Source organism: Lepidochelys kempii, chromosome 1 (assembly GCF_965140265.1).
Source record: "Lepidochelys kempii isolate rLepKem1 chromosome 1, rLepKem1.hap2, whole genome shotgun sequence".
Lineage (NCBI taxonomy): Eukaryota > Metazoa > Chordata > Testudines > Cheloniidae > Lepidochelys > Lepidochelys kempii.
The window spans coordinates 43,920,429-43,944,222 of NC_133256.1; the positions used below are offsets into that span (position 1 = coordinate 43,920,429).

Sequence of the window (23,794 nt, forward strand, 5' to 3'; positions counted from 1 at the left end):
GCAAAAGAGATCTGCCATTAATCATCATGCTTGATTCAGAGTTGCAGAGTCTCAGGTACTTCTCTGAAAGACTCTAATCTACCCATAAGGTTGACATTGCAAAGAAGACTGCCATGGAGGATAGCCATAAAAACTTAGCAATTCCTTCGGGCAGAGTTACCTCTATCTAAGCTATGACTATTAGTCTCCCTAGCACAGATTTTTCTTCTTTTGGTAAAAAGCAATGCCTCTGGAAAGTGATCCAAAAAGATATACATTTTGAACAAACAGCTCTACTTTATCTTCCTCCAATAAATATCTAAACATGACTGTACTCAAAGAACAAGGATTGAATCTATCTAGTTTAGGAAAGAAAGGAAATGTAGCTGAAGATATTTCTTCAAAGTATCAGCACACTATTCCTTTTAATCTTTAAGTGATCATAAATGGGGTGTTGGGATGGCGGGGGCAGGGGGAGACTTTTGTTTAAAAGGAGTAAAAACACCAGGGTTACAGCAACACTTACCTCTACAATATCATCATCAAAGAGCAACCAAAAATCATGACTCTTCACTATTGCAATATAATGTCCTCGATTAGGGCCACTGTATTAAAAAAACAAAACAAAACATAGAACATTAACATTATGAATGTCTATTTTATTAAAGAGCTGCTTTTTTCCACAAGAAAAAACATTTAGTAAAAATTAAGCTGATTATTTGTATTTCTATTTGTATATTCATTCCCCTTTATGTTACCAAGGACATTTACATGAAAACAAGACATTAGTCATCATGACGCCAAATATTATACTAAACAGAGGCTTAAATAAGGAATAAGTAGGACAAGCTATGACAACATAAATGAGAGACTTTCATGCTAAGGCTTTATTGACAGAACTAGGGAAAAAAAATATAGAACATTTTTTATTTTAAAAAAAGGGGGGTGGCGGTTGAATGGGCGTGGGGGGGTGATCAAACTTTCCACACCAGATTGGATTCTGGGTGAGACCAATACCAAGAAGTTTCATACCAAAAACATAACTTTGAAGAATATTCAAAACCCATGACAATAGGGGAACTTGGAAGAGTCGTTCCATCAGTATTATTGATCTGTCTCTTATCTATAATGCTGTCCCAAATTTTATGTGAGGCAACAGAAGGTCATGGACTTGACCAGCCAGGATGGACAGAGGTTCAACTCAAAATGTGTAACCTGAAGCACGCTAGCACAGCCAGGACCTCAATGAGGCACACAAACTCAAGCAGAGACAATTGCGTATGCCTGTTCTCATAAGAAATTGCTTTGAAAGTAGACAGAGTTGGTTAAGATGAGTAATTTTATCCACAAAGCAATATGAAAACTCCTCATAGGAACAACTTGACCAATCAATACAATGCAGGCCACCTACAACAGTTCCACTGTGCAATACCTTGTAGATTAAGGCAGAGACAAAAACATTCTTTACCTTCTGAGCAGACACAGCAGAAGATGTTAAAACATGTCTCTAAGGTGCCACAAGTACTCCTTTTCTTTTTGCGAATACAGACTAACACGGTTGTTACTCTGAAAAAATGTCTTGCATCTCAAACAGTCAGGCTTGGAACTGAATTTGAACTATGAATACTCTAACAGTCTCCTTTCTCATTTGTCTATTGCAAATCATCTGTAAATCACACTGACTTATGAGATGAAAGGTCTGAGGAAGGGGACATCTAGAGGTCACTGAGTTGATGTTTGCAGACAAAAAGGTCCACCCAGGATTTTGTTACATTATTCTATCAACAAAACAGCACACTCCCTCAGAGCCAGCTAAAAACTGGCAGGTCCCATTAACCAATTAAGCAGATTAATAAAGCAGGAGCAGCATTGCCTTTACTGAATAATGGCACCCCAACCTCCAACCATAGGAGGCAATCTTATGGTAGATTTGTGATCGGTGTTCCATTTGGGGCTCCTGTGCTTGAAAAGTAAAATTAGAACACAAGTGCACAAACTTTAAGAATAGAATATACTTCTTAAACATCCATCCACTAACATAATACTTTGAACTTGAAAGCCGGGAGAAGAGATCAAATCAGCCTATTTAAAAAAATTGTACAAAACTGTTCTAGGAAAAATTCTGTTAAAATCTGAAGGTATCTTTTGTTGAAGAACTTACTTAACAAGGTCAAATACATTCTGCAATGTTTCCTTCTGTGCTACATACTTTCTTAAATCACTTTAGAGATTACTTAAATTAAGTGATACTGGATTTCTGTCACAATGTTAATAATGTCATACAAGAACCCCAATGTGACAAACTTCTTATTACCTCCCACAGTGAACTACTACAGCAACAAGGTCGTACATTCTGTCAGGATTGGTGGCATCTCCCGAAGTGTTAAAAAGTCTAAGTTCTAAAGGAAACACTACTCTATAAGAGAGTTTTGTATATCGATGTAGCTGATCCATGTATTTAAATCTCTTCAGATGGAGAGCTAGAATCATAGGCAGTTTTTTTACTTTCATCCTGAAATGATAAAATGAAATATATATCATATCTCAGATTCCAAGATTTCAAAATTTTAGGTTGACATTGTCAGAAATGAAAAAAACAGTCTTTTGAATACTATTAAAATACACTCAAGTATTAAAGATGCTCAGCTTGTCAGTTTCCTGAATTTTCTCTATTAAAACCACATGATCAGTCATCTTTTCTTCAGCATGTCTTAATGCTGCAACACCTAAACAATAAAACAAGTTATGAACAACTGCAGTAAGTTACACATGGAGATTAACCCTAAAAGAGAACTGCAAATGTGTGTTTGAAAAACATGTTAAATAAAAGCTTATGTTGTTTGGGGCATAAGGCACATAAGTAAAAGGGACATGCAGCACAGAAGTGAATCTAAATACACTTTCCCTCATCCTTCTTGTTTAGGTCCCTAAAAGCAAAACCCAACTCTTTCCTGATACTTCTATGCACAGACCAATTTGTTTTAGAACTACTGTGGAATCCAACTGGAATACAGAGTTATCCTCAAGGTAGAGGGAGTCAAGCTAAATGTTTTCATTTTAAAATATGTGGCTTATTTTTCAAAATATATATATGTAAAAATTAGTTTTATGTCTGCAAGGGACACAAATGTCAATATACTGCTATTTAACTGATGTAACCCCACCCAAACAAGTCAACACCGTACTCCAGAGAGTGCCATGATAGCATGATCTGCCTGTTACTTTGGAGGACAAAAAACAAGGCAGCAGCAGATGGAAAATACAATCCTAGATTCACCAATGTGTTCAATAACCCCCTTACCCTGTTTGAGCCATTCAGGACAGAATCTCAAATAATTTGCAGTGACTACAAAACTTTATCAGCTGACCACAGAAAGCCTGGTGGTGAGCTAACAGTTCTGCTTAATGTACAGTAAATTTACTCACTTAACTCACCTCATCCTCTCCCTCCCCACAAACATCCATTTGTCTAGCTCATCCATCACTGCATCTTGTCATAACCTATGCTATAAACTCTTTAAAGGCAGGAATTGTCTTTTTATTGCTTATTAGTAGGGCTCTGTGTCTGTCACGGAGGTCGCAGAAGTCACAGATTCCATGACTTTCCGTGACCTCCATGACTTCTGCAGCGGCCATTGTGGGTGGCCCAGGGACAGCCACACTGGCCACTGCTGGAGCAGCTCTGCAGCCAGCTGCACTGGCTGCTACTGGAGTGGCCCCAGGGCTGGTCCCGGGGACCGCCCGAACAGTGGCCAGTGCAACTGGCCTGGAGACTACCTGAGCAGCAGTCCCAGGGTGGCCAGAACAGCAGCAGGTGGGGCTGCCCTGGGGGCGGCCGGAGCAGGCACTGATCGGCAGCCCCTGACAGCTGGTGCGGCTGGCCCTGGGTCCCCACCCCACTCCATGCTTGAGCCCCGCGGCCTCCCAGCTAAGATTTAGTCAGGGGTATTTATAGTACAAGTCTGGACCATTGATTTTTGTTTATTGCCAGTGACCTGTCCATGATTTTTACTAAAAATACCTATAACTAAATCATAGCCTTACTTATTAGTACAGCACCAGCACAATGAGTCACGACCCTCAATTGGTGCCTCTTGACATTACTGCAATACAGATAAATCAATAAAAAACAAAAAGCTACCCAGGACTACAAAGAGACAACTTTAGGAAGACAGCCTTTGTGCACCACAACAGTGGCTTTCAACCTTTCCAGACTACTGTACCCCTTTCAGCAGTCTGATTTGTCTTGTGTACACCCAGGTTTCACCTCAATTAAAAAACTACTTGCTTACAAAATTAGACACAAAAATACAAAAGTGACACAGCACGTTATTACTGAATAATTGCTTACTTTCTAATTTTTACCATCAAATTATAAAATAAATCAACTGGAATATAAATGTACTTATATTTCAATGTATAGTATATAGAGCAGTATAAACAAGTCACTGTCTGTATGAAATTTTAGTTTGTACTAACTTCGCTAGTGCTTCTTAAGTAGCCTGTTGTAAAACTAGGCATATATCTAGAGAAGCTCATGTATCCCCTGGAAGACCACTGTGTACCCCAGGGATACGTGTACCCCTGGTTGAGAACCAGTGCACCACAATACTAAATCTCTGTTGTGCCAGCACTTAAAAAAATAAATTAAAAGTACCAGAGAAACACCTAATGCCTTCTGCAACCCTACTCAGTGAACATTTTGAATTTGGAATAAAATAAAAAGGAAAAAGTCTGAATCACCTCTAAGTCTCTGATGTATATCAGAACATTAGAATGAAGCTACATTAAAGAAAGGCATGAACAGTTTCAGAAAACACTCCAAAAGATGTACATCATAGTAAGTAGCATCTCCAAACTTCCATCCTCAGTGATATCCTCCCCCAAGTGGAACATTCTACAGCAGCACCACAGCAACTAATATACCACTATCTAAAAGTGCAGTTAATACACCACTACATAAAAGTACAACACAAACTCAGTACAACAAAAATATCCTGCCTCCTCCTCTTGTGCAAAGACATGAAGGGTCTCAGCTCTCCCTAAAATTCAGCCCATCATAGAATTCAAAAGCAGCACATGGATCAAAAATAAACTGTATAATTTCAAACAACCTCAAAAGCTAATCAGGGCAAAGATATGGAAAGTGTTGACTGTTGACCCTGACTTGATCTTGGAGGCTTCACAATCTTTGGGCTATGATTCCTTTGGTAAGCATGTTTAATGGAAGTTATGAAAGCTGTAAAAGCAAGTAGGAGAGCACACATAATTGGGTTATTAGGCTAAAATCTGCTGGGCCCAAGAAATAACCCAGGTCATAAATTCTGCACTCATTCTGAAAAGACACAGAAGTATCCACAAGAGGACAGCACACAGCAGTTATGTAAGAATGGAGTTTGCGGGGAGGCTTTAGCGATCTGGCTGCTATACAATAACTAGGCAGTTAAACTGTATTTATGTATAAGAATGATTAAGAAATGTGTGATGCAGTTAATTAATATTAATAATTAGGGGTTTGGCTAGGGACACCCAAAAGGCTACGCATGGATAATAGACCGGTATCAATCTTGTTATGGTCACATAAGGTGGTCGGTGTGGTTAGATATCCAACAGGATACAAAAAGTGGGATATAAAAGGCTCTGGTTCTGGTTCTAAGCTGCGCACTTGTGTGGCCGCCCAGGAGCAACCCAAGTGCCATGCACGTGATTAGCAGAGCTGCACATAGCGGTATGTGTTCAGGTGCCCCTCTCCCCACCTCTCTGCAGCCATGTTGCTCCTGCCCTCTGCCTTGGAGCCCCTGGCCAGCTGCTCCTGGGATCCTCCTGCTTGCTGTGCAGAGCAACGGGGCAGGGGGACGCTGATGTCAGGGTGTCCCCCTATCCCCTCTGCCATGTACCCCATCTCCGCAGAGCAGGGGAGAGAGGACAGGGCTCAAGAGCAGGAGAGCTCAGCCGCTGTGGTCTGAACCTTCTGGTGTGAGTGCCTTAAAGAGACAGTGCATGGTCTCTCAGACTGCCCCAGTAGCCAGCACACTCACTCTCTCTCACACACACACACTGTCTCTCCCCCTCCCCACGTACTCCATCTCCGCAGAGCTGGGGAGGGGACACAGGCTTCAGGAGCAGAAAAGCTGTTGGCAGCTGCTGCTCTGAGCTTTCTGATAAGTACCTTAAAGAAACAGCACATGGTCTCTCATAGACTTCCCCAACAGCCAGCGCACGCACACGCACACAGTGTCTCTTTCACACTCACCTCCCAACACATACTTGCGTTGTTGTTGTTACTTCTTGCTACTTCCTGCAATGCACATATAATCTCTGTAATTTTATTCTTTCAAAGTGCTGTTATTTTAGTTGTTTGATTGGTCTATGCATTTCATAATTTTATTTCTCTCTTATGCTTAAATTTAATTCTTTGAGTAGTGAGTTCTAGAATGCCTATCCTGTCCTGGCTTGTGTAACTACCCCTATGGTAACTTTAAAAATATATATATATACCTAGGTTTTTTTGTTTCTACTGATGGCACACATCCGCACATTACCTCAATATTGGTGCACATAAAATTCATTCCGCACATAGATGGAAAAAATTAGAGGGAACATTGCTCTGGTTCCCTATTTTTGGGTTCACTGGGTCCTCAAGATGCCTAAATCAGAATCCCTTCTGATGGGCTCCACTTATTATTCCTTCTATCTTTGTTTCCAATGGTCTCTATAAAGCTGAAAGTACGTACAAAGCACATTGTACTGGTCTTATACTTCTGTATAATGTTTTTTCTATTATTTCAGTTACAGTTGTCTGTATTAACTAAAGCTAAAGTTTCTGTGTGAGCTTCACTAACTTTCATTTTTAGTAGCTGCCTGAAAAAGAATCTGTGACAAATGTATGTTGCACCCCAATAAATAATCTTACAATTGTTAAGGCTAAAACAGTTTTTAGAAGTACGGATCAGGGTAGATGTTTAGCATTTTTGCCAAGTCCATATCAAATTCAGGAAATAAAATTAAAAATTCAGTCTTAACTTTGTGAGCCCAGTCTTCTTCAAATTAAAAACCATTCAGCATCCTCATGATTGTGCTTTCCTAATCTCCATAAAATTACAAGTGTCCTTTATGGAGAGACAAGAAACCAAATAGTTATTTGACCTCCATAATCTACTCTTAACTTGGCCAGATATTGGACCACTTCAGGAATATCCAAACTCTCAGTTGTCTTAACTTAAACAAGTGCTCTTTTCTTATCTTAACCGTGTTCAGATACAGTTAAGACTGATCGTCACACATAGTATCTTGAACACAAACTTCTCCGAAGATCTTGCTGTCTTAAGTATTCTATTTCTACTGAAACATGCACAAATAATTAGGGTAGTTCTTGAGACTGCAGCCACAGAAATTATCCTTAAAAGCAATCTTTTGACAACCAAAATATATACAGGACACACAAAACCAGATAGACAAGGTAGCCACAAACGGTCTTTCTCTGCAAGGAAAAATGTCAGTTCACACAAATCAAGCTTCTTTGGGGAAACAAATACTATGAAAGCTCATAATTTTAGGATTGTGAGGCCCCACTTTCACGGTCTGTATTCTAAAGAACTAACTTAATAAACCACACTTTAAAAAAATCAAAACATAATTTTTGTGATAAACTGACATGCCCACTTTTCAGAAACCCCTCACCAATCTTGACAGCAGTCTCTCTAGCACTCTCTCTCATCTTTATCAGTAGTTATGCTTGATGTTGAAATTCATCCCTGATAAAAGGGAAGTGACACTGGTTGGTTGAGGGAGCAACTAGAAGATATGGCAAGAATATCACTGGTCCCCATAACTGAGGTGTGTATCTGCAGTGCGCCATGGGCAGATACCCCAGTGTACAATCTACCACCATCTGGCACATTGCCTTTTGGAAAGTTTTGGCAATGCATGGTGGTGCAGAAACAAGTCATGCGGGGGTGACTGGGAGCAAGGGGTGAGCTTCTCAGGGTGCAACTATCTCTATCCCATAATGTCATCAGTATGCCATCATTTTCGCACCTTTTGAAAAAAATCATTAACAAGTTCCAAAAATGGAAATATATATTCTCTAAGTACACTATACCTTTTATGTGCTTCCTGTTTACTGCGACATTCTTCACAGTAATATTTGTATTCACTGCACAGAGTTTCTGTATTGCTGAAACCCCTGAATATAACAGAAAGGAAAATGCAAGATGTAGAAGAAACTACTCCTTGATTTTGAAATATGTACTGATTTTTAAACAAAACAAAAATCACACTGTTTTACATCATATGTTTACATGTCTCATTTTAAATAAACAGGGACAATAAGCATGTAAAATAAACATTTGGACTATCAAATTAACCTGAGATATTTTGCTTTACTTCCTCCATTTTCATCTTCATCAATTTATTATTAGTTAACATGGTGACAGATGAAAGACTAAAATGTATAAGCATTTGTTTGTGCATGTACCTTAAGCAGTGAGTAATTGATGTATTTTGCTCTACATCAACAGAAAGGTCTAAAAAATCTTCATCTTTGCTGCTTATCTGCAGGAAAAAAAAGACTGATTATTAAAATAAATCTGCAATAAATTATAACCAAAATTGATTGTAGTGATTAACCTCACCATTACTGACAATTTCCACTGCTGGATACTAGATCTTATCCTTGAACGAGAAGAAAAGAGGATGCATTCACCTCAATCTTCCTAATTTAAGTACATACTTAAGTCCTTTTGAAATCTAAGGTGTGGTAGACTTTTCCCTTCCTGATTTAGGATCAGGACAGAAGCTTGGAAAGTGGTACCGTGGTTAGGTGAAAGGGAGACAGGGATTTGGGCAAAAACTAAGGTAAGTGTTGAAGATCATCTTGTCACTAGGGAATAGCAAATACGGAGGACTAAAGGGAAGTACAAGAATTCTAATTTTCTTGGCCAACCTGATTGCTATCCAGAACTAATGTCAGAAGGCAGAACCACAAATCTACCAAATGGAAAATCTTGAAGGGAAGTTTGCACAACCCTAAGGGGACTAAGTACAGTTGCCATAGAACCAGTGAGGGGCTATCTGAAAGGAAGAGGAGAAGATTCCACTGTACACCACCGCTGCAAGACTGCTGAAGATTCTGAAGTGCAGAGCCTTTTATGTAAAGGGGCCTTCAATGGAAAATCTTCTGTAGAAAATCTAAGATGGGGGGATTCTGATTCTTCTCTTTCTAAAAAAAGCCTATCCTGTACCATGTGGAAAGTGCCACCTTCACCTCATTGTACCTCTTTCATTTTCTCTTTTTTGTGGGTGCAGCACGGTAAATAAGGAAGTATTATTTACTCCTTCTCATAACACAGGAACTAGGGAAATTAATTGGCAGCAGGTTTAAGACAAACAAAAGGAAGTACTTCTTCACACAACACACAGTTGTGTGCAGTCAATCTGTGTAACTCTTTGCCAGAGGATATTACGAAGGCCAAGACTATCACAGGGTTCAAAAAAGAACTAGATAAATTCATGGAGGATAGGTCCATCAATGGCTATTAGCCAGAATTGGCAGGGATGGTGACCCTATCCTCTGTCTGCCAGAAGCTGGGAATGAGTGATAGGGAATGGCTCACTTGATGATTACCTGTTCTGTTCATTCCCTCTGAAGCACCAGGCATTGGCCACTGTTGGAAGACAGGATATTGGGCTAGATGAACCTTTGGTCTGACTCAGTATGGCCGTTCTTATGGTCAGGGCACCTGGAGATGCTTTACCACTGCAGGAGTGCCCTGTTGTGGACCAATGCAAGAGATTTAATACACTTGGGTTCTAGGCATTACTGGACCCAAGATGGTTTCAGCATGAGGGCAGAGGGATTTATACCCCTTGGGAAAGCATCAGCAGGTCTAGGCAACACCTTCCCTTGGCCAGTCTGGGGAAATTAGGATTAAAGGAGTTACAGGATGACTAGTGCTCTTTAAGACAATCAACTGCCTATCAAGCTGACCAATACTGTCTCACTGTTTTCTTGTACTCCCAGATCTGTGTGTCTGTATTCATCTGTTGTCTCTTGTCTTATACTTAGACTGTAATCTCTTTGGGGCAAAAACAGTTTTTTTTGTTCTGTGTTTGTACAACACCTAGCACAATGCGGTGCTGCTCCATGACTAGGGCTCTTAAGTGCTACAGTAATACAAAATAATATTATTATTAATATGACCAGGAAGGGAGGAAATGTATGAGCCAAGGAAAATTCCTTGGAACAGTAAAGCATTCCTTTAGCTAGTGTTTCTATGTCCAGATACATTTAAAAAAAGGAGAGAGTTTGTCATGGAAATATATTGCCAACAGGTCAACAATGGAGATACACAATTTCTTGAGGATTTGCTGGAATATCTCTGCCTTTAGTGACCACTCCCCTGGAAGAAACTTTATCAGATCAGCAAGTTCACTGTGCATTTAAGGTGACCCAGATTAAATACGGCTCTACTGAAAGCAGAACTGCAAAAGAGGCAGACTCCCTAAGCAGAGTGGGTTTTTTCATGTCATACTGCTGATTCAAGTATGCAACTATTGCTGTGTGTGCCTCACTTTATGAGGGTGTATTTTCCTTGAATTAACCTTCTGAACACCAAGAAATGCTAACCCAATTACATTAGGTGTTTTTGTGCTGTGCGGAGAAGGCATCCTTGTGTGCTCCCTATCCCAAGAAGCTCATGACCAATGCTATGTGTATTCTGGCTGGGACAAGAGGAGGGATAGTATCAGGCTGCCTTATCTCCTGCAGAATCAAGAAACCTTGAAGTATGTGGAGATGTAGATGAGAACCCTAATCCACACTGAAGCAAATGTGAATAATAGTGAAGCGACAAAGGAGTGTGAAGGGAATTATCTAACAGATGTATTCTTCCTTCAAACCCATAGGATCGGCCAAGGCATACTGGCCTAGATGTCCATGACTCTGAGGTGGTACACCTTCCATAAGGATAAGTTACTCACCATGTAGTAACTTCAGTTCAAGATGTGCTGTCCCTTTGTGTAGTGCACTTCTGGGTTGCACATGTGCTCCATACACCCAGGACTGGAGATTTTTCCTTAGCACTGTCTGCCTGATCCATATTCATGTGCCACCACTCTCCTTGCACTCTGCATTTAGGGGATAAAGGAGGCTGCCAGACCACCAGCAACTTTGTTCCTTCACTACCGTCAGTCCCCGGTAGGGGGAACCAGGCAGTGGGGAATGAGGGCAGGCAGTACACTAGACCATGGGTCTCAAACACGTATGCAGCCCACGGAGTTATTTCCTGCCGCCCGCCATAGCTCCTCTCACCCCCCACCCCTGCACCTCCGAGTGCACCACATCCCCAGTCCTCTGCCTACCTCCCCGCACTTCCTGCTGCCAAACAGTTGTTTGGCAGCTCTTGGGGCTTTCCGGGAGGGAGGGGGGAGGAGCAGGGATGAGGCATGCTCAGGAGAGAAGGTGGAGAAGAGGCGGGGCTGGGGTGGGGATTTGGGGAAGGGGCTGGAATTGGGGCAGGGAGGGCAGTGGAGTTGGGGTGGGGACTCTGGGGAAGGGGTTGGAAGAGGCTGGGCTGGGGTGGGGCGAGGTGAGGCTGGACGCAGAGCTGGGGGCTTTTGTATCTTTGTATGAAAAGGTGTCAGTGATGTGGCTCTTGGGCCAATGTCCTCATGTGGCCCTCATGGTGATTTGAGTTTGAGATCCCTGGACTATGACATTTGAAGTAATTTCATCCTTTGCAGGTGAAAGGTAAGAGCCCTACACACATCTAGTAAGTGCCATGCCACCTCTTCCCTGCTAGAAAGAGGTTTACTATTAAAAATGGTAGCTGGATACTTTAGTTCATGTGAAAATCTGACACCACCTTAGGAATGAATTTCAGATGTAGTCTTATGGATACCTTGGCCTAGTGGAGAACTCTATCAGGGAGGTGCGGAGGGGTGGGAGTAGAAGAGGGAAGGAGGTATAAGCCATGAGCACTCCCTAGCTCTTAGACTCTGACATGATAGTGACCAAAAATGCTACCTTCATGGAGATACGTAGTAGAGAGCAGGATTCCTGGGGCTTGAACAGTGACTTAGTAAGGGCTGATAAAACAAGGTTCAAGTCCCAGGCTGGTACACATTTTGCCACCGGAGGGAAGTCTAGAATTACACCTTTCAGGAAGTGGGCAATGACTGGGTGGGAAAATACAGAGTAAGTGTACATCTATGCTGCACACTCTTCACGGCGGCATGTAGAATACATACACTATACCTCCCTAGCATGGGTATAAACAGCAATGTAGATGGTACTGCACTACTTTGGCATATAAAGACAGCCCTGAACCCTTAAAGTATGCACACTTTTCAGCCTTTTACACGCTGAAACAGTGGCTCCCATGTTTACACTGCTATTTTTAGCAGTATAGTTTCCTGCTGCCTCCTCATTGATACAGCTTTTCCCCATCACAGAGAGCTGCCAAAGCTCGTCCCCACCGCAGGGAAACACTCGGAAAGCAAGGAGGCAGTGGGGACACTGCTGGAAACTCTCCCTGCTACCTCTCCTTTGCTAGAGAGTCTTTCACTGACGCACGTAGCTATACACTACAGTGTGGATGCAGCCTGCCTTTACTTGTGCATGTAGCTACTCATATACAGCACGCTGTCACCAGTATAGCCTACGTGTCTACTAGTGGATGACAAGCACAGATGGCCTCCAGGTGTATCCTGAGAGACCCAAATGACAGCCCCGAAGATTTAAGTAGAAGAGGTAGTTCAGTACTCATTGATTCTTTGCTCAAAAGGAGGAAATTCCTTGTCTATTAAAACAACAAAATGCAAATCTTCTCCATTTTGATTTGTAACATTTCCCAGTATAGTCCCTTTCTACTGCTGCTCAGAATAGCTTGTACATCAGCTAAACAGGCCTTTTCTAACACTGACATCCAACCAAATACCATCCCCTCAGGTGAAGCATGGCTGATTTGGGTTGGTAAGTCCGTCCTTTGCCCTGGGTTAATACCCAGGGGGACGGCAGTGAGGAGGTCAGGAGGACAGTTGCAAAAGAATAGGGTACCAGAAATGATGGCCCCAACCTGATGCTATGAGGGTGACTTGCACCTTGTGCATTCTGATTTTCTTCAACACCTAAAATAATAAGGTAATTTGGAGGGGAACGCGTATTTCAGGGCTCCTGACCATTACATGAGAAAAACATCTCCCAGATCACCTGGCACTTGTTTACATGGGACATGAAGAGATCTGTGGATGCAAGATCCCACACCCATAGCACCTCCCACAAAGTTGGTTCATGCTGGTCCCATTCAAGTTCTGTGGAGAAATGTCTGCTTATAGAATCTATCAAAATGTTTTGGATTCCTGGCAGGTGGACAGCAGTCAGGATAATATACATGGGAATGCTATAGTTCCAAGGGCAACGGATCCACACAAAACTGAGGAGTGTGCTCCTCCTTGCTTGTTGATGCAATAGGCTGCCATCACATCCAATAACACCCAGATTAACTGGCCACAGATACGAGGGAGAATTGTTCGTAGGCTAGTCCAGCTGCTCTTAGCTCCAACACATTGATGTGAAGCACAGATTCCTGAGAAGACCATACAACTCAACCAACCTGTCCCTCCAAGCGTGTTCCCCAACCTAAAACGTGTGCATCTGTGGTTATAGTCTTTGCTGAAAGTGGGGAGTTGAACAGCACTACCACACATACTTTTCCTCTGTCCTCCCACCAACTACGGGAGGTTAAGACCCTTTTGGGAATCAGGACTAACAAGTCGAGACTGTGTTTGCCCAGAGTGTAAACAGTCCACAACCAGGCTTGCAGACATCAGAGATAAAGTTTTGCCAACAGGATAAGTACTTGTGTCCGTATGACCCAATAGCGCCAAGCAGGACCATGTGGATGCCCTGGGACTTGTCTAGCTTCACTGAACTAGTCAGATGATGGAGAGGAAGTGGTCGTGTAGTACGTATGCCCTGGTTGTAACAGCATCCAGCCTTGCTCTGATAAATTCTATCGATTGTGAGGTTTACAGGGTAGACATCTCCAGGTTAATTTTAAAACCCAACCTATCAGAGAACGTAGATGTTTGGTGGTTGCTTCTTGTGTTTCCTGGCAAGATTGTCCCTTTAGGAGCCAAATCATTTAAGTAAGGATAAACTGTCCCTCCTTCATTGATGAAAGTGAGCCGCTACTACTGACAGCACTTTGATCAACACTTCAGCACTGTCAAGAGTACAAAGACGAGAACGCTGTACCACTTTTGGCTGGCCACAAATCTCAGGAATTCCCTGGGTGCCCAATGAATGTCCATGTGAAAGTAGGCATCTTTGAAAATTAGGGCTGTAAAGAGATGGGATAATTGATGGCAGGGTCACCACTCTGAACTTTTGGTGGTGTATTAATTTGTTCAATTCCCTGAGAATGGGTTTCCATCCTCCTGCCTTTTGGGGGATAAGGAAGTACCCCAAGTAAAACCCCTTTCTCCTTGCTGTCGAAGGCACTAGTTCCAGTGCCCTCAAAAGCAACTCTACCTCTTACAGAAGCCTCCTCTCATGAAAAGTGTCCCAGAAAACAGATGGAGGTTGGGGAAGGAAGCAGACTGCTGGTGTATCCTAAGGAGATATCCTCTACTACCCAGCTTTCCATTGTGAATTCTGTCCAGACAGATAGGTAATGGGAAAGTTAGCCTTCAAAGGGAGGGGTAAAACCAGAGGGGATGTGTAGATATGGAGGGACAGTTGGTGTGTGCTTTTGAAGGTCCTGCCAAAACACCAATTTCCAATGGCCGTAGCTGTGAAGTAAAGGACAAGTGTCCCTGTGGTAGATGGTAAAATCATACTTGGCCATCAATGCTTGTCAATTTGACACACAAAACTGCAGGGAAACCAAGGATATGCCTTTTTCCGAAAGAGGTCAAGACTCTTTACTTCTTTCTTATGTGGCGTAGTCCTGGTTTGTCTCTGTCTGTTATGCTTGGCGGCCAATGACACTACCAACAAGTTGGGAGGAGGGAGAAAGAATAGGTACTCTGACCCTTTCACAGGTACAAAATGCCTGTTTTCAGCCCATAGGTATACTGGTGGGATCATGGTAAGCATCTGCCAAGTGTGCTACTAGTTTAGAGGGTCTTAATAGGGAGCACAACTCAGACTCATGCTATGCAAGATATCCAGCAGTTTGTGTGGTGCTTTCTGGACCTCTTCCATGGGGATTTGTAGCGACTCTGTCACCCTCTTAAGTAAGTCCTGGAAGGTCTTTGTGTAATCAGGATGTGGTGGTGAAGCTGGAATCACCGCCTTGTCTGGGGAAGAGGAGGGTAAGGTCACTAGTATAGAATCCTCCCGCTCCTGGTACTCTTCTCTTCTTCCTTATGCTGCTATAATTGCATGTCTTCAGGAGGCTGACAAAGCTCTTCCTTTTCTCTCAGGACCCTGGATCTCCTTTATCCTCTTGTTAGACAAGAGACCTTACCGGGCAGCAGTTTCACAGATCTTCCAGGCCCCAATACTACCATTGTGGGATCTCATACCTCCTTGGTGCAGGGCCTTGGTACAGAACAAGGTACCAGAAGGCATAGTGGGGTACTCTTTCATATAAGAGTAGTGAGATACCTTGGAGACACCCAATGTTCTGTCTGGGCTCAGTCCTCTCAAAGGACCCCTCAAGACACAGTCCAGAGTGGGTGTCTGTCATAGTTCTCTTGTGACTCTGAAGTTGTGAAGCTCAGATCCAGTGTGAGCACCCTGTTGTTAATAGTACCGTGTTTCAACAACTACTTTTACATGAGGATAGAGAGGAATACCATAGGGATACTGATACCAGCTGCCATTCTGGCATCACATGTTGGGGTCTGGAAAGGAGTGGAACATGTATTCCGAGAACACTGGAGTCGAGAAGTGAGCCAAAAATCTATGGAGTAGTTTCCATACCTCAAGCTAAAAGTAGATTTTTCAGTTAAACAATAAAAGGTTGTTTTAAGAGAAAGGATGGTCTTGTGGTTAAGGTAGTGGACTGAGTCTTTTGATACTTGGCTTCAGTTCTTGGCTCTGCCACTGAATTGCTGTGTGACTTGGGGCAAGTCACTTGATTTCTCTGTGCCTCACTTCCCCATCTGCAAAATACTTCTGTTCTCGAGCACCGTGGTGTTTGTTTGAACTGTTAGTTCTTTCGGGAGGAGCAGTCACTTATGTGTGTACAGTGTCTAGCACAGTAGCGCAAAAACTTGTACCTTCCACCAACAGAAATTGGTCCAATAAAAGATATTACCTCACCTCTCTTGTCTCTCTCAAAGTTCTATCATGCCAATGAGAAATTAACAGCTCAGCAAAGTCTAAAAATATTGTTTTCAGTTTTGTTCCCAAAATGCTGCCCAAATCAGACAAATTTAAAACAAATCTGCCCATCCCAATAACCAAAAGACAAACTCTTGAATACTACATTAAAATAAATAAATTTTGCTTTTGGCAAAGCTATCTTTTTACCAGAAAGAAGTCATGGGGGAAAAAATTAGTTCTAATACCCAGAAGTGAATTCAACATCTCTTATTACCCACATTATATAGTATATAACTGCTGAAAATCATGTGGTACATCCCAGTTAATTGAGCTGGAAGATGGACTTGTGGATCAATAACTTCCTTTAAAAGAAAGAAGGCAAAACACCCTAAAAAGTCAGGGATATGACTAGGATTACGCTACAACCCAGGGATCCCCCTCTGCTGCCCAAAAAGGCATTGTATGTTAGCATTATTCTCCAGCTATAATTAAGTTTTATCCAGAGCCCTAAAAACATGAGTCTCCCACCATACATTTTCTACCTCTACGCATTCCCTTCTACTTGCATAGTCCCCTATATATCTATGCATGCTACTTATTTGAGTGCCTAACAATCTAAGAAGAAAGTACTTACCTTGTGCAAGTAATGACAACTCTTTGAGATGTTTCAGAGGAACAGCCGTGTTAGTCTGTATTCGCAAAAAGAAAAGGAGTACTTGTGGCACCTTAGAGACTAACCAATTTATTTGAGCATGAGCTTTCGTGAGCTACAGCTCACTTCATCAGATGTTTACCGTGGAAACTGCAGCAGACTTTATATACACACAGAAATCATGAAACGATGTGTGTCCCCATGGGTGCTCCACTGTAGGTGTGCTTGCATCCCTGCACTGCTGATCATAGAACTTTGATAGTAGTGTCCGTTAAGCCCACACATGCACTGTTTGTCCTTGTGCCCCGCCACAAGACTAGCCACTGTAGGCAGGCTAACCCCCCTCAGTTCCTTCTCTACCAAAGTCACTGACAAGAACTCTGAGGTGGAGGGGAGGAGGGTAAGTTGTGGAGCACCTATAGGGACACACATCTCAAAGAACCACTGTTACTGCACAAGGTGAGTAACTTCTTCGAATAGTGTCCCTAAGCCCTGGTCTACACTAGGACTTTAGGTCGAATTTAGCAGCATTAAATCGATGTAAACCTGCACCCGTCCACACGATGAAGCCCTTTATTTCGACTTAAAGGGCTCTTAAAATCGATTTCCTTACTCCACCCCTGACAAGTGGATTACCACTTAAATCAGCCTTGCCAGCTCGAATTTGGGGTACTGTGGACACAATTCGACGGTATTGGCCTCCGGGAGCTATCCCAGAGTGCTCCATTGTGACCGCTCTGGACAGCACTCTCAACTCAGATACACTGGCCAGGTAGACAGGAAAAGAACCGCGAACTTTTGAATCTCACTTCCTGTTTGGCCTGTGTGGCAAGCTGCAGGTGACCATGCAGAGCTCATCAGCAGAGATGACCATGATGGAGTCCCAGAATCGCAAAAGAGCTCCAGCATGGACCGAACGGGAGGTACGGGATCCGATCGCTGTATGGGGAGAGGAATCCGTGCTATCAGAACTCCGTTCCAGTTTTCGAAATGCCAAAACCTTTGTCAAAATCTCCCAGGGCATGAAGGACGGAGGCCATAACAGGGACCCGAAGCAGTGCCGCGTGAAACTGAAGGAGCTGAGGCAAGCCTACCAGAAAACCAGAGAGGCGAACGGCCGCTCTGGGTCAGAGCCCCAAACATGCCGCTTCTATGATGAGCTGCATGCCATTTTAGGGGGTTCAGCCACCACTACCCAGCCATGTTGTTTGACTCCTTCAATGGAAATGGAGGCAATACGGAAGCAGGTTTTGGGGACGAAGAAGATGATGATGAGGTTGTAGATAGCTCACAGCAAGCAAGCGGAGAAACCGGTTTTCCCGACAGCCAGGAACTGTTTCTCACCCTGGACCTGGAGCCAGTACCCCCCGAACCCACCCAAGGCTGCCTCCTGGACCCAGCAGGCGGAGAAGGGACCTCCGGTGAGTGTACCTTTTAAAATACTATACATCGTTTAAAAGCAAGCATGTGAAAGGATTACTTTGCCCTGGCATTCGCGGCTCTCCTGGATGTACTCCCAAAGCCTTTGCAAAAGGTTTCTGGGGAGGGCAGCCTTATTGCGTCCTTCATGGTAGGACACTTTACCACTCCAGGCCAGTAACACGTACTCGGGAATCATTGTACAACAAAGCATTGCAGTGTATGTTTGCTGGCGTTCAAACAACATCCGTTCTTTATCTCTCTGTGTTATCCTCAGGAGAGTGAGATATAATTCATGGTCACCTGGTTGAAATAGAGTGCTTTTCTTCAGGGGACACTCAGAGGAGCCCATTCCTGCTGGGCTGTTTGCCTGTGGCTAAACAGAAATGTACCCCGCTGTTAGCTACAGGGAGGGGGGAAGGTTGAGGGGGTAACCACGAGGTGGGGGGAGGCAAAATGCGACCTTGGAACGAAAGCACATGTGCTATGTATGTAATGTTAACAGCAAGGTTTACCCTGAAAGAGTGTACCCACTGTTTTATAAAATGTGTCTTTTTAAATACCGCTGTCCCTTTTTTTTTCTCCACCAGCTGCATGTGTTTCAATGATCACAGGATCTTCTCCTTCCCAAAGGCTAGTGAAGCTTAGAAAGAAAAAAAACGCACTCGAGATGAAATGTTCTCCGAGCTCATGCTGTCCTCCCACACTGACAGAGCACAGACGAATGCGTGGAGGCAAATAATGTCAGAGTGCAGGAAAGCACAAAATGACCGGGAGGAGAGGTGGTGGGCTGAAGAGAGTAAGTGGCGGGCTGAAGAGAGGGCTGAAGCTCAAATGTGGCGGTAGCGTGATGAGAGGAGGCAGGATTCAATGCTGAGGCTGCTGGAGGACAAAACCAGTATGCTCCAGTGTATGGTTGAGCTGCAGCAAAGGCAGCTGGAGCACAGACTGCCACTACAGCCCCTGTGTAACCAACCGCCCTCCTCCCCAAGTTCCATAGCCTCCACACCCAGATGCCCAAGAATGCGGTGGGGGGGCCACCGGCCAACCAGCCACTCCGCCACAGAGGATTGCCCATAAAAAAGAAGGCTGGCATTCAATAAATTTTAAAGTTGTAAACTTTTGAAGTGCTGTGTGGCGTTTTCCTTCCCTCCTCCACCACCCCTCCTGGGCTACCTTGGTAGTCATCCCCCTATTTGTGTAATGAATGAATAAAGAATGCATGAATGTGAAGCAACAATGACTTTATTGCCTCTGCAAGTGGTGATCGAAGGAAGGAGGGGAGGGTGGTTAGCTTACAGGGAAGTAGAGTGAACCAAGGGGCGGGGGGTTTCATCAAGGAGAAACAAACAGAACTTTCACACCGTAGCATGGCCAGTCATGAAACTGGTTTTCAAAGCTTCTCTGATGCGTACCACGCCCTCCTGTGCTCTTCTAACCGCCCTGGTGTCTGGCTGCACGTAACCAGCAGCCAGGCGATTTGCCTCAACCACCCACCCCGTCATAAACGTCTCTCCCTTACTCTCACAGATATTGTGGTGCACACAGCAAGCAGTAATAACAGTGGGAATATTGGTTTCGTTGAGGTCTAAGCGAGTCAGTAAACTGTGCCAGCGCGCCTTTAAACGTCCAAATGCACATTCTACCACCATTCTGCACTTGCTCAGCCTGTAGTTGAACAGCTCCTGACTACTGTCCAGGCTGCCTGTGTACGGCTTCATGAGCCATGGCATTAAGGGGTAGGCTGGGTCCCCAAGGATACATATAGGCATTTCAACATCCCCAACGGTTATTTTCTGGTCTGGGAATAAAGTCCCTTCCTGCAGCTTTTGAAACAGACCAGAGTTCCTGAAGATGCGAGCGTCATGTACCTTTCCCGGCCATCCCACGTTGATGTTGGTGAAACGTCCCTTGTGATCCACCAGAGCTTGCAGCACTATTGAAAAGTACCCCTTGCGGTTTATGTACTTGGCAGCTTGGTGCTCCGGTGCCAAGATAGGGATATGGGTTCCGTCTATGGCCCCATCACAGTTAGAGAATCCCATTGCAGCAAAGCCATCCACTATGACCTGCACATTTCCCAGGGTCACTACCCTTGATATCAGCAGATCTTTGATTGCGTGGGCTACTTGCATCACAGCAGCCCCAACAGCAGATTTGCCCACTCCAAATTGATTCCCGACTGACCGGTAGCTGTCTGGCGTTGCAAGCTTCCACAGGGCTATCGCCACTCACTTCTCAACTGTGAGGGCTGCTCTCATCTTGGTATTCATGCGCTTCAGGGCAGGGGAAAGCAAGTCACAAAGTTCCATGAAAGTGCCCTTACGCATGCGAAAGTTTTGCAGCCACTGGGAATCGTCCCAGATCTGCAACACTATGCGGTCCCACCAGTCTGTGCTTGTTTCCCGAGCCCAGAATCGGCGTTCCACAGCATGAACCTGCCCCATTAGCACCATGATGCATGCATTGGCAGGGCCCATGCTTTCAGAGAAATCTGTGTCCATGTCCTGATCACTCACGTGACCGCGCTGACGTCGCCTCCTCGCCCGGTATCGCTTTGCCAGGTTCTCGTGCTGCATATACTGCTGGATAATGCGTGTGGTGTTTAATGTGCTCCTAATTGCCAAAGTGAGCTGAGCGGCCTCCATGCTTGCCTTGGTATCGCGTCCGCACAGAAAAAAGGCGCGGAACTATTGTCTGCCGTTGGTCTGACGGAGGGAGGGGCGACTGACGACACGGCCTACAGGGTTGGCTTCAGGGAGCTAAAATCAACAAAGGGGGTGGCTTTACATCAAAGAGTATTTCAGGCAGGACTTCACGGAGGGTTCCAATAAGAAATGGTGCACCTAAGTTATTGTTCTTATTGGAACAAGGAGGTTAGCCTGGCCTCTGATTGATATATGGCTAGATTTACCTCGCTGCACCTTCTCTGTGAGTGACTGCAGTGTGACCTAGAGGAATGAGTCCCCTAGACAGGGGAGGGGGGGAAGCAAATGAGTACAAAACAAATCTGGTCTATTTCTTGTTTTGATCCACTCCATCTATCTTTTACATCTTTGGCTGGCAGCAGACGGTGCAGAAGGACTGCATGCCATCCACATCTCATGGCTGCTCGGCAGAAGATGGTACAGTACGACTGCTACCCATCCTCATCTCTTGCCTGCCCGGCAGAAGATGGTACAATACGACTGCTAGCAATCCGTATCGCCTGCCTGCTCACCATAAGACGGTTCAATAGGACTGACTGCAGGACTAAAGAGATTGACCTGGTCAAGTCACTCCAAATTTAGTCCCTGCGCCCATGTCTGCCCAGGCGCTCCCAGCCGACGTGGCCAGGAGCACCTCGGACACGACAAGGACGGCTACCAGTCGTACTGCACCGTCTGCTGCCAGAAGGCAATGGGTTGCTGCTACTGTGTAGCAATGCCGTACCGCATCTGCCAGCACCCAGGAGACATACGGTGACGGTTACCTGAGCGGGCTCCATGCTTGCCGTGGTATGGCGTCCGCACAGGTAACTCAGGAAAAAAGGCGCGAAACGATTGTTTGCCCTTGTTTTCACGGAGGGACGGAGGGCCTGACGATATGTACCCAAAACCAACCGCGACAATGTTTTAGCCCCATCGGGCATTGGGATCTCAAACCAGAATTCCAATGGGCAGCGGAGACTGCGGGAACTGTGGGATAGCTATCCACAGTGCAACGCTCTGGAAGTCGACTCTAGCCTCGGTACTGTGGAAGCACTCCGCCGAGTTAATGCACTTAGAGCATTTTCTGTGGGGACACATACACTCGAATATATAAAACTGATTTCTAAAAAACCGACTTCTATAAATTCAACCTTATTCCGTAGTGTAGACATACCCTAAGGGTGCTCCTCTGTAGGCCACTCATGAGCAGTATCCCTGCTGGAGGGCTGGGGCTTTGGAGTTGGGTCAGTTACAGATCTCACAACTGTGGAGCTGAAAATGGAATTGGATGGGGAGTCCCCAGTGATTGCAAAATGTTCTGCGAAGGCGTGGACTGACGCCCAAGTCACCGGTCTACAGATCACTGAGATAAGGACATTGTTGAAGAAGGCAACAGAAGAGGAGATTGATCTTGTGGAGCATGTACCAACAGTTTGGAGGTGTCATATTGTGAACTTGGTAACACTGTTTAATGCAGTTTGAGACCCACTTGGAGAGTCTCTGGGCTGATATTGCCGAGCCCTTTGAACTTTCCACAATGGAGAAGAAAAACATAGGGACTTCTTAAAAAGTAGACGGTAGAAGGCTAGGCTCTCCTGACATCTCGAGTGTGTAATATACCCTCTCTGTTGTCTTGGTGAGGCTTGGGTAGAAGATTGGAAAGTGAATCAATTAGTTCATGTGAAACTGGGAGATTACCTTAGGAATGAAGTTTTATGTAGTCCGAGAGTAACCTGGTCCCGAAAGAATACCGTGTAGGGATAACGTGTCATTAGGGCCACTATTTCCCCTATTCTCGAAGCAGAGGCGATTGCTATCAGGAAGGCTGTTTTCACTGATAGGTATGTACAGTAACTCCTCGCTTAAAGTTGTAGTTATGTTCCTGAAAAATGCAACTTTAAGCAAAACTATGTTAAGCGAACCCAATTTCCCCATAAGAATCAATGTAAATGGGGGGGTTAGGTTCCAGGGAAACATTTTATATATATATATATATATATATATATATATATAACACACACACACACACACACAGTATAAGTTTTAAATAAACAATTTAATACTGGAACACAGCGATGATGATTGTGAAGCTTGGCTGAGGTGGTTAAGTCAGAGGGTGGGATGCCTTACTGCTAAATGATGAACTAGCACTTGGCTGAGTCCTCAAGGGTTAACTCATTTTTGTTCATGTAGCCTCACACTCTACAAGGCAGCACAAACGGAGGAAGGGGAGACAACATAGCAGACAGAGACACACACCCTGTGTGTGAGAGAAAGATGTGCATTGCTCCTTTCAGTACACTGACCCCACTCTAAGTACATTGCCTTTTTAAGTTAATCAGCAAGCTGAGATGGCAGCTGCTGCCAGGAAGCTCCCTCTGTCCTGAGCCCTGTCATGTGTCCCCTCTGCTCTATGGAAGATGGGGTAAGCGGGACACCCTGACATTAGCCTCCCTCTTCTGCCCAACCCCTGCACAGCAAAAAGGAGGCTCTGGGGAGCAGCTTCAAGGCAGAGCGCAGGAGCAGCACATAGCAGTGGGGGGAGGGACAGCTGAACTGCCGGCAGTTGATAGCCTGCTGGGCAGCTGCCGCACAGGGAACTTAGTGGAACGGGGAGCTGTTAGGGGGGCTGCCTGTCCACCTGGGTTCCAAGACCCCACCAGCTAGCTGCAATGGGCTGCTCTTCCTGCAAGCAGTGGACAAAGCAGGCGACTGCCAAATGACGTTATAAGGGAGACCTGCACAACTTTAAACGAGCATGTTCCCTAATTAATCAGC

The 23,794-nt window shown here is 44.4% G+C and overlaps 1 protein-coding gene across 4 annotated transcripts in view; it reads right to left on the reverse strand.

Annotated features, from left to right (window-relative positions):
* The window catches only part of USP12 (ubiquitin specific peptidase 12), a 75,599-nt gene that overhangs the window by 6,647 nt on the left and 45,158 nt on the right, over nt 1-23,794 (reverse strand). For 3 of the 4 annotated variants that reach the window (XM_073340493.1, XM_073340484.1, XM_073340508.1), the window contains 4 exons: nt 8,456-8,532; nt 8,081-8,164; nt 2,294-2,491; nt 506-584 (listed from right to left, as the gene is read on the reverse strand). In XM_073340493.1, the coding sequence (XP_073196594.1) occupies nt 506-584; nt 2,294-2,491; nt 8,081-8,164; nt 8,456-8,532 (438 nt within the window). The remainder of the gene's footprint in view (nt 1-505; nt 585-2,293; nt 2,492-8,080; nt 8,165-8,455; nt 8,533-23,794) is intronic. The other variant, XM_073340500.1, reaches the window with a different exon arrangement.